Raw genomic sequence first — 11697 nt, 5'->3', positions numbered from 1 at the left:
TATATTTGACTGCCAAGGCACAGGAAATATTGTCTGTGCTTTTAAGGTACTTTAAATATTAATATAGAAACCTGAGTTACATATCAATTTCTAATTGCTTGAAAGAATAGTAAGGCAGAATTCTAGAGCAGCAGAAAAATCACTTTTGCATGACATTTTTTAACATTGTCAATTTCTGACTCATGAGCTTAATTCTCTGACTAAAAATTGCCTTATTGCCTTGATTTTTAAAAAGATCACAGCAAAAACGGCCCTGAAAAAAAAAAAGAAAAAAAAAAAAAGCATTTGCAACAAGGGTATCAGACCCTAACTTCAGCTGAAAATGGAAATTATATTTTATTTCAACAATCATTTATCCACTTCCCTCCATGTTGAAAAAAAAGAAATTATTTTAAGAAAAACACATTTTGGGTGAACCCAGATAGAAGAGTGGATATAGCCTGCGCATGTAAGAAATGACATTGAGAGTTTTTAACCAGGGTGATTATTGCCTCACGAGCTGGGCATTGGGAAATGGTGTCCGGTGTTCTACCTTGCAATGCAAATTCCCCCAATTTTCTTAGAGCTCGTAGAGCTTTTTATGCCTGTTCGTACTTCAAATGTGGCAGGTAAAGGGGCATTTTACTTCTGTAAACCTGGACTGACTGCAGAAACCTATTAAAAACCGACTTTTAAAAAGCTGAAATTAATTTCTGATTGCGGATCAAGTCTTGAAGGAAGATGCACTTGCGCGTGTTTCAGACAACACCAGGGAGCTACCACGAGCCACCGAGGACCACAGGAGCAGCAGAAGTCGCCATTCAGCAGGAAGCAAACAGGAAATAGCGAGGCGGAGCCTGGCGCGGCCGCACCGCCCTCAGGCGAGCGGGACGTTCGAAGCGCGGCCGCGGCGGCCATCGCGGCCATGGTGGAGGGCCCGGGCTGCGCGCTGTGCGCCGAGCGCCTGCGGGCGCGCCTGCGCCGGGGACAGCGCGTGCGGGCCGCGCGGGGCGGCGGCGCGGTGAGGGCGCCGGCACAGGGACAAGGATAGGGACAGGGACAAGGACAGGGAGAGGGCGGGGGAGCGGCGCTGCCGGCCCGGCCGCCGGGACACGGCGGGGCGGCTTCCTCGGGCAGCGGGGCCCAGCGCTTTTGCTCGTGGCTGTCCGCGGTGGTAAATGGCGCCAGGTGTGGGTGAGAGCAGGCGAGCGGGCAGGAGCCAGTGGGGTGCCAGGGGCTGGCGGGCGGAGCTCCGAGCGGGGCCCCTTGCCGCCGCTGCCGTCTCCCCTGGGTGATGGTGGGTGTCATCCGCGAGTACTGTTTTGTACTTCCTTGAAGTTGTGAAATATTCCTGTCGGCGCCGTAATACTCCTGTGGCAGCAGGTCAGATGTGTAAAGACGATGCTGAAGCTGTAGAGACAGGAGATTTGAGGAGTAATGAGGGAAAGCTTTTAGAATCACTCGTGTTCACTTAGGATCAACTTTAAAATACCGTGTTGCTCGAGGAAACGTTAAATGCAAGGGAAATTATTGCTAATCTTCCTTCTTCATAATCTTCCCAGTCTAGGCATGTCCTAGATGCTCTTTAAGGTCCCTTCCAAACCAAACCATGCTATGATTTCAGTCTATGTGTTGACCTGCAGAAAGGGGGCTTTTACTTCTGTAATTATTTTTTAAGCTATTTTAATTAGACCAGTTATGATATTTGGTTTGTATCCTTTCATTGAGAGCATAAAATAGTTCACTAGTATAAAGCTACTGGGACTTGTGAGACCTTGTAGCAGATGGAGAAATCACTTGGCTGATAAGTGTGTAGGAACTGTCCTCTGGTTTTGATTACAGAGCTAGCTAAGGTGTCTTTTTTTCCGTGCCTCATTTTGCTCATCTTTAAAAGACTGTGTGTTGCTTTTGTTGCAAATAAATATATTGGATTCTGCCTGGCAGAAAGTTGGGGAATTTTTACTCACTTCTATTGTGTATAAAGCATTGTAGGAGTATGTGATTAAGGCACAGTAAGATAGTACTTCAGTGAAACAATTTAGGAAAGAGTGTGGTTGAAAATACTGTCTAAGATATGTCTTAAGACTAGTCTTTATAGGTTAATATCTTTCAGGACAGATTATTGAAGTAAGGAGTTATGCTCCTAAGGTTTCAAAAAGAAATCTCACTCCCTCAAATAGATGGGTTATCATCATTTTGTGCAGTAAAAGGCACCTCAGGGCAGCCTCTATTCAGTGGAAAATGACCAACCTAAGGGTCTTGGACTTTTTAGATTTCACAGAGGCTGCTGACCATGGTGAAAGCCTTGGCCACTGCTGAAGATTACACTGTTAGGAGGGTTTGTGCTATGGTGACTGTCAGGGTTTGCCTGATACCAAAGAGGTATGAATTTAACTTCAAATATTTGAAAACGAAAGTTAGTTTTCCATCTCAGTCATTTCTTATGCTGGTTTATTTTAAACAACTCTGAGTGGCTTAAAGACTCCAATACCTCTATTGGAAAGCACAAACTGCTTACATGGGAGCAAAATTTTGCTTTCTTCCTATTTTGATAACAGACAAAGTAAGTGTTACGCAAGAAATGTTTTTATTTTCCTACTTGACAGAATAATAACCATAAAACTCTCTAAATATATATCATTTCAAGGTAATAATACAGTGGGAGATTGCATAGAGAGTAGCTCTGAAATGTCACTAACTAGCAGAAGCCTGGCTGATTTGGCAGAGTTACTTTCATACATATTTGCATTGAAACTGTGTGCTGCAATTGAAGCACTGATATGTGTATCTGCCTTGAAGTCAGGGCTATGAGGACAGTGAATCTGCTGCTCACAGGTTTCAGTAGGCTCTGAAGGGACCTTGGGGTGCTAGTCAGGGGGACCTTCACAGGCTGAGAAAAATGGACTGGTAGAAAGTCAGGTTCAGCATTTGCAGGACTTGCAGAATCCTGCACTTGGAACAGAAGAGTGTCATGGAGCAGCGCAGTCCTGGCTGCTGCTTAGATGGAAGATGGCTCTGCATCAAAGAAGGGCCTTAGGTTCCCATAGAAGCTGAGTCCATGTCACTTCCATGTTCCAAGAAGAGGGACAGCCCCATGCTGGGCTCTGCAGGTTGAGAAGAGTGATGCTTACCTCTGAGCAGCAATTGCAAGGCTGCACCTGTGTTTCCAACTCTCCAGTAATAACAAGATAATAACAAGCTAGCGTAAGTCCTCTGGTATGCAGGGTGAAGCACATGGTGCTCAAGGAGAAGCTGACAGAACTGGGGTTTTATTGCTCTCCTCAGATAGCTGGATAGATATGGAGGAGACAGAGCTAGGCTCCTGTGGGATGTGCACAGTGGGTGAGAAGCAGCAGATGCAAGTGACAAGAGGAGAAGTTCTCATTAGGTATTAGGAAAATTTTTCCACCACAATAGTCAAGCCATGGAACAAGAGCCCAAAGAGGCTGGAGTGTCCATCCCTGGAGCTGCTCTGAATCTGACTGGACAAGGCCCTGGGCTCCCTGGCCTAAGTGTATTCTGCTTTGACCAGGTGTTTGGACCAGATAACCTGTTGACATCCCTTGTAATTTCAATGTATTTTCATGTGCTAAGCAGGAAAATATGACTGCTTCAATCTCACATTTATCTTGTCCTCTAGTAGTGTCCTACCTGCTGCTCACCTGCTTCTGAGATTAGACTTTAAACTAATAGAGAGAGATATCTCTGTGGGCTCGGTGGAGGCTTTTCTGTAACACAATGCACTATGCAAAACACTGAAAGCCTGTTATTAACATTTGAAGAAGGATATAGATCTGCAAATGGCAGAATTGACACTGACATGTTTTTAATATTCAAACTGTACCTGTTCATTTTACACCAGTCTGAAACTCTTATTATAAATTCATGACTCGAAGGAAAAGGCGTAAAATTCCCTGACAAAAAAGATGTATTGTTTCGTTTAGGAAAAAAATTGAGGTAAGTTATGATAGCATTAGCACTGGTGACTGCTTCCTGGGTTAATAGTCCCATTGTTTTTGGTAGAATGCTTAAGGAGAAAATAGTTAATGTTGTCCAAGCTGGAAAATTAGTTTGTACAGCTGCTTGCTGAATGTGTACTGGTGCTAGAATCTAAGCAGTATAAACTCTCTTTAATCTTTGTGTGTATGTACTCATTTTTCAGACTGCTGCAAGTAAAGAGAGAATCTCTGGTCATGATTTCCTTGTTGGACATGTTTACAGGGGTGTGGAGACATTGGGAAAGGAACTTTTTATGTATTTTGATCAGAAAGCTTTGAGGTAAGTGAGAAAAAGGCTTTCTATTAATTCAGACTGAATGTATTTGGGGGGGTCATCTTGATCTTGTTAATGGCACTTTCAGAGATTTGAAACTGTTAGAAACTTCTCATCAGGCTCTTTGCAGTATAGGCATACTGGATATAATCACATGTTCAGATAATTCACTGCTTAACTCCAAGTTTTCTTGTAAAAGGTATCTGAAAAGGACAGCTATTTCTTGACATTCTTTGTTTCAAACAGGAAGTTGCATTTTCTGGATACAAAACAGTTATAATACATGCAGTGCATTCAGATCCCTGCAATATCGTGTAGCACAAAATAATTCTAAAGTCTCACTTTTTTACTTTAAAACAAGAAATCATCAACTCCTTTCTACTGGTTCTCATTGAATAACATTTCCTAGATTTAATTAGCATGCCTTTTCTATTCGTAATTAAAAAGAAGATTTATATTTTTCCCTATTTCAGGACATCAAAGGTAATGAAACACTTTAAATTTTATAAATTTCTTAATGCTTTTGAATGTAAATGTGTAGTGATGATTCAATTTTTTTTCTGCTCATGAACTGAGAAGGCACTAGAATAGCTAATAGTTGTGATTCTTGAAGTTTCTTTCAAACAGTATACTGGAGCTTGGTAAATGAAACCATCAGCTACAAAATTGAATGAAAAATAATTTTCTGGAAGCATTTAATGCATCACCATTTGTTAGCAAGATGCAAGAGTTTGGTTTAAAAATAAATTTGTCTAGGTTTAAAAATAAGTTTGGCTAGTTAAGCCTGTGCAGTACTACTCATGGCCTTGAGAACTGAAAATGGCTTTTGAAGATGAAAGTGATTGAAACAACTGTATCACCTGATCTGACTTGTAAGAAGAGTTTTGGAAAGACACAGGTTTTTAAGTAACTCACAGCATTAATTTTTTCATGTTTTAAAGAGTTAACTTTAAGAATATGCTTAATGGCATGTTGTCTTAGCCCATCTGTAAAGATTTAAAATGCCTGTCCTTCCTGAAATGTAAGAAAGCTGGGCTAACTGGAAATAGAGACCTGATATTTCATTTCTTTGGTCATTTATGTAGTTTAGTCTGTTAAATCTTCTTGTAATTACAAAATAATCTTTTTCTGATAAATGGTGTATAGTAATAGGCATTCCCGCTGTCTTATGGTTTTTGGGACTTGACTGTACCAGGTGAAATTGTAATAAATAAAATGTATGAGATAATAGTCAGACTTGTCCTTTGCTCAAGCATAGCTCCTCGTAGAATATTTTATAAAACTTAGGATTTCTTAAAGCATTACTAATCTGTAAAATGAATGCTTGAAAGGGTCTGTTCTTCTACTTTGCCATCTGTGCATTTTTCAGTTTATTTCTTTTATTAATTTTTAATTGACTTGCAGGTTTTATCGTGGTTGTAGGCAAAGAAAAGCAGAAAACAACATATGGCAAATACTAATTATGTTGTTCATGGTGTTACTGGATTTAGCTGCAATGTGATAACAGTGGTGGGAATATGGGGACTAAATTCTTTCTTTTCATACCCGGTGACTTCTGCCTGATATAACAAAATTTTCTGGTCAAGTGGCCTCATTTGTTTCAGCCTTCCTGAAAGTTTAAGAATCTATGTTGGAAGATCAGCATGTCAAGTGAAAAAAATTCTAAGTGCACCAGAAACGGTGCTTTTTCATGATCAGGTTTGACTTCTGTATAATGAATTATGAAGACTACAAAACCAGCAATGTTTTGGAGGGATTGTAACTTGGAGAGCATTCTTTCTTCTTTGGGAATTGAGAATTCTGTAAGCTAAGTTTGTTGCTGTGTTACTGGTAATGGCTAGAATTAATGTACATACATACTGACTTGCTTAGGTAAGGTTCACAGCTCTAAAAATAGACTGATGTAGTGCTTGGAAATGATAGCAAAGTTAAAATACCTATAAAAACTCTTCTTTCGTTCCGAGGATTCACTTTGGTATGAATGGTTCCATGCGCATTAATCCTGACGGAAGTAAAGACAGAAATGGAGCACAGCCAGTTTTGGAGATACAGCTTATGGAGGAAACTGTTTGTTTTTGGGATGTGACAGTAGAGTATAGGTAAAGCTGAAACTAATGTAACAGTTTATTTGTTTTTATAACTGTATTTTGATGTAAATGGAAAAATAACATACAAATTAAGTGCTTGGGTTCTATCAAGAAAAAACTGTCTAAACATATAATGTTTGTTGGTATGGTAATTTGAGTTTGTTACTTTTGTCTCAGAGCTTACATTCAGTTAAAGTAGTTATATGTCATAGTGTCATTAGGTAGTGTCAAGACTGGGAATGAAAGTTGGATTTAATTTTATCCTTAGATCTGTATGCTGAAACCCATTGCTCTGTTAATTTTTATCCAGTCTCACTTCTTAACAAGTGTAACAAACAACCTGTCGTGATTACTGGTTTCAAGTTTTTATGCTCCCAAGGTTGGGTTTTTATTTTTTTTTTCTTTATGGCAGCAAATTTTTATAATTTTTCTAATTTTCATTAAGCAGATGTTTATGCCCACTAGCACTGTACTTCACACTGCTAAAAAAAACACCAGCAAGCTTGATTTTAGTGATTGAGGCTCTTGAGTGGAAATGGGCATGTAAATTAATGCAACATATATAAGTGTATGTAAAATTACAAAACACAAAATCTCATGTAAATCAAGACTTCTTGTACGGTGTTATTTTCAAATGAGAATGCTTATCCTAATAATACATATCTTAAAATATGAATATATATTTTTCTAAATTTTGTAACTATTGTTAGTAATCTACTACTACATACATCTATTACATAATTATAATTTGCTCAGTTAGTTAGAGCATGGTGCTAATAATGCCAGGGTTGTGGGTTTTGGGCCATTTGGGCCATTCACTTAAAAGCTGGACTTCATGATCCTTGTGGGATTCTTCCAACTCAGAATATTCTGTGATACTTTGAAATACAATATATAAATATATTTTACGTGTATGTATGTATGTGTATATATATATATATATATATATATATATATACACACATAAGTGTCATGTTGTAACTAGTGGACCATGTAACCATACAGTTAGGTATGTTTGAGGGTCCAAACACATGGGCTTTCCATCTTGGAAGTAGTTTTAAAGCAAGGAGCTTTGAAAAATATTTTTCAAGGTACTAGGAACAAAATGAGATTGGACTAAATGCATGTTCCATGCATGTATCATTGACCTGTTTTTTGAAGAGGTGTTTAATGGAATTTCCATGCCACTTCTTGTCACAGGTATTTTCATGGTTTCTGTTATCTGCATATAATGTTTCTAATTTGTTGTGTTGTTTTTAAAGCCACACTGTAATGTTAGAATGTTTTTAAAAATTATTCAGTGTATTTTTATCTTCCAGAAATGCAGCTGAGTGTGAGCAGAAAGTGAAGATGATGGAAAGTTTGGATGTCTGTTCTCCAAAGTTTAGCTTCTCAAGAGCAGAACATGAGATTAAGCAGCAGAACACCCGTATGTTGTGTGATGTGTTACTGGATCAAGCAGTATTACCTGGAGTGGGAAATATCATAAAGAATGAAGCACTGTTTGATAGTGGTCTTCATCCAGCTCTTAAGGTGGGTGAATGTTTCAAGATGGTTTTTAAGGGCACCAAAATATTAAGAATTTAAATACGTATTTATTTAATATTTTTCTATCTTCTTACCTTTGTCATCTGTAATTTCTTAAGTTATTCTTGGACACTAAATTAATGTTTTTTCATTATAACAGGAGGTTTTTGTCATGGTGCTCCTTGGAGCTGATAAACTTTCATATTTTAAGTCTGGCATCCTGTTATGCTGCCATTAAACTGACAGTCCATAAATAAGGGAAAGTGAAAAGTGCTCAGGTTTTTATTGTTCATTTACTACCCAAAATAGTTTATATGGTAGAGTTAATAATTTTTGCAGCTGCTTCTTCCATTTCTTATTCTGCTAGCTGGCATCAGTTGTTTTTTCTACCATTGTCTATCATACTTTTTCTGTTTTAAGATCCTCAAGCATGTGTCCCCACACTTTGGTTGCAAAGAGATTACATAGAGTGTGAATGGAAGCTGGTGAAGATTAGTAACTGAAAAGTTTTTTAAACATCGTATTTAGAAAATTGTTCACAGGATCAATCTGAATTTTAATTTTATCAATGATATGGCAGAGAAAAGGAAAAATGTGATTTTAAATTTTGGGTTCTTAAGAAAAATAAATTCCATTGATACTTCTCTGTAATTGTGATGCCTTTGACTTGTGTATTCTTCCTGAATATTTCTCACAGGAAAGAGCCACAGGTGTATGATCCATGAGGAAATTAGGAGGCACGTGAGACTTGCTAACTCCGTTATCCATGTGATCATGAGCTCTTTGGTCAATATAGGGCAAGACAACTGAATTTTCTAGCACATGTTTTGCATGGTTGATGCAAAGTATGTTGTTTGGTATGCAAGCAGTGAGTTTTTGTAGTATAGAATGTAAACATGTACTGTTTTACTGAGATGATATATATAATACAGAGTCAGGCAATTATCACAACATGGAGAAAAGCAGCTCCGCATCAGTGTTCAAAGTGCGCCTACCTCATAGGTCTTTTTTTGGTCCCTTAGAGTTTTAGAATATTACAATACTTTCTTGTCTTTCTTACAGGTTTGCCAACTGACAGATGAGCATATACGCCGCTTGGTGAAAATGACACGTGATTTTACCCTGCTTTTTTATAAGGTATTGGCACATATTTCTGGAAAACTTCCAAAATGTTACTCTGGCCTGTTAGCTGTGTGTGATCATCTGGTGAAAACAGTATAAAAATGCAACAAAGCAAGTGTTTCCATGAATGGGAATGTTGACTTCTGTGCTCTTTTAATTGTGAATTGTCAGATGATGGAAAGGTAGGGAGAATCAAGACTGTCAAAATATGCACAGTTTGGCCCAAAGACTTTAACAGATGCTGCCTGAGGGCCAGTTCAGTCTTTCTGTGCATGTGCCGTTATGCCAGTCTGAACATGTCGGAATTGTTGGTGTAGGCTAAGCACAGAGGTACATGTAAGGTAACATAAAGATTACTCTTCAAACTAGCGATTGTCCCAGGGAAGTATGAAGGTAGTTGATGTGGCTTCCTTTATAAAACTTGACTATTTGACTAAATAGTTTGCAACTTCTAACAGCTTTTTTTTTTCCTAACTCAAATAATGGTTTTGGTTGATAAACTGAAATAAATTACAATTTCTCCTTACTGCTACTACTTCAGTAGGACTTAATTTCTTCCTGTATAAACTCCATAATTCATGGTGCTCTTTAACTTTACACAATAGAAAAAGAGAAAATTTGACCTAATTCTTCTATGTTTTGTTTCTTTAATCTGGAAAAAAAAAAAAAAAGAACAGCAGTAGTGACATTTTTGTCTTTTTCTCTTGATGTTCATGAAAGGCAAGGAGCTAGCAGAGCTAAAAAGAATTTTTTTGGTAAGTGAGGGTGAGGGCACCTAACATTCCTAAAATCATGAAGGTTAAAACTTTAATTTGTTTAATAGTCTGCTTAAATATCTACTTTCCTTAAACCCACTAAAGAGTACTTTGGTTTGTTGGTAGGGAAATGTTTTAATTTCTCTGAACTTCATAGTGAAGTCTGCCTGTAAAAAGACACCTTCTAGTTCTGCAACAACTCGAATACTCAGAAACTTAAAGGCTTTTGGACTGATAATAAACAAGTTATACTTTCTGTTTAGCCAATTTGAAAACTTCTGTAGTCCACACTTAGCAAGTACTCCCCAGTGAAGTATTTTTAAGAGGGCTAGGCTCTCCTTCCATCTTAGAGACATAATGAAGGTATGTTAATGAGGGAGAATGCTTGAATTTTTTTAATAGACTGTTATAGATTGTTTGCAGTCATCATATGTATCATTACAGATGCAAAGGTGCAGAGTCGTGTTGGTGTAAAAAGCTGTTGCTTTTGTTTTTTTTTTTTTTGCATAACTGAATGGGAAAAAAGCTACTCATAAGAAACTGAAAACCTTGAGAAGGCAGCTGTGAATATTCATGCAAATATATATTAGTAATTCCTTCTGATTGAATTACTAGTTTGCATTGGCACAAGAATTCTCTTTCAGCAAGACTGATGAATAAGAGCACAGTAGAAGCAAATATACTGTACTCAAAGGCACCTGTGTTTTGGGAAAACTCCAAGGGTCTTCATATGTTATGAAGCTACAGCTAGTGAACTCTGCCAGAGCTGTGCTGGTATTACTTGGCCAGCTGTGGTGTCGTTTGAACTGAGCCCAAGGATTTGCAATTGTAGGGCAGAAACTTGGGTGGCTCTGTAGAGTTGGCTGCATCTCTACTGGGCTCTTCTTGTTTGGATTTTTTTTGCCACTTCTAACTGTAATGTGTCTATGCTGACTTCATGGGTGTTTTGGGAATTGTCTCATGAAAAGTGCCTGCCAGCTGTCTGGAGGCTTTTCAGGTCACTGCCCTTGGGCTTGTACTACACTTAATTTAATATGGCTTTCTGCCAGACTCTGGGGAGCTCACCATAGTGCCAAGTGGCTTTTCATGAGCCAGGTTGTCTGGCACGGCCAGGGCCAAGTTGTAGCTGAGCAACTTAACTGGGCACTAGCCAACATTTACAGAATCTTGGGAATATTTCTGCATTGCACAGTTCTTTAGGTTTTGGGAAGGCTTATTAACCCAGATTGTCACATCACATCTGAGCTGTGCTGTGGTTTTGGCTCTTTAGGGGTGAGAGAAGGCGATGTTTGTTTTATGGTTTATGTTTGTTTTGTTTTCTATGCTGAACTGATTGGAGCTCATTAGCTCTTCAAGAAGACTCCTGCAGGTGTCAGGTCAAAGACAACTGGTGCTGAATCAGAGCTAGCTGGTCCAGCTGAATTCAGAGAGTTCCTAGCATGTATTTGCTTGCACCTTGCTAGTATGCTTTTTTCCTGTCTTTTATTTCATTATGTGGAGAATTACAGATATTGTTATAGTTGATTTATAAGTTCTTTACGTAAAATAATGTGAAATATAGGGATAGCTTGTCTCTCTTAAATATCTGCATCTAATCATTGAGTTGACAGTTTATGTAGGTTTTTATTTTCAGACTCATGTAAAATTGATCCTGAGTCTCTAACTTGGATTTTAAACACGTTCTGCTTTAGTGCCGCAAAACGGGATCCCCGCTGTACCATCACTACAGAGTGTACAAGCGCCCAGCCTGCAGGGAATGCAGCGGCAGCATCACCGTGTGTCGTCTGGGAGACCATAGCAGGATGACTTACTTCTGCTCTCGATGTCAAAATGCAGATCCCCAGCTTGTCAATCTGAGGTATGATGGTAGCATGGTGACAGTTTTAAGCATCTCAAAGTGCTGCTACAGTAAAAAGGCACCCCCTTTGAAATGGAATGGATCTGTGTGCATTTTG

The 11697-nt window shown here is 38.6% G+C and overlaps 1 protein-coding gene across 5 annotated transcripts in view; it reads left to right on the top strand.

The window, feature by feature from the left end:
* Window positions 1–824: 824 nt before the first annotated feature.
* Window positions 825–11697, top strand: part of NEIL3 (nei like DNA glycosylase 3) — a 35949-nt gene continuing 25076 nt past the window's right edge. Inside the window, exons 1-7 of one of the 5 annotated variants that reach the window (XM_038135390.1) lie at window positions 1038–2361; window positions 2461–2542; window positions 4142–4257; window positions 6216–6350; window positions 7658–7871; window positions 8928–9002; window positions 11434–11600. In XM_038135390.1, coding sequence (XP_037991318.1) covers window positions 2273–2361; window positions 2461–2542; window positions 4142–4257; window positions 6216–6350; window positions 7658–7871; window positions 8928–9002; window positions 11434–11600 — 878 coding nt within the window. In that variant the 5' untranslated portion in view covers window positions 1038–2272. Of the gene's footprint in view, window positions 1001–1037; window positions 2362–2460; window positions 2543–2586; window positions 3512–4141; window positions 4258–6215; window positions 6351–7657; window positions 7872–8927; window positions 9003–11433; window positions 11601–11697 lie in introns of those variants that run through there. The other 4 variants (XM_038135392.1, XM_038135393.1, XM_038135394.1 and 1 more) reach the window with 4 other exon arrangements.

Source organism: Motacilla alba, chromosome 4 (assembly GCF_015832195.1).
Source record: "Motacilla alba alba isolate MOTALB_02 chromosome 4, Motacilla_alba_V1.0_pri, whole genome shotgun sequence".
Classification (NCBI taxonomy): domain Eukaryota; kingdom Metazoa; phylum Chordata; class Aves; order Passeriformes; family Motacillidae; genus Motacilla; species Motacilla alba.
This window is presented reverse-complemented; position numbering and strand designations above follow the sequence as displayed.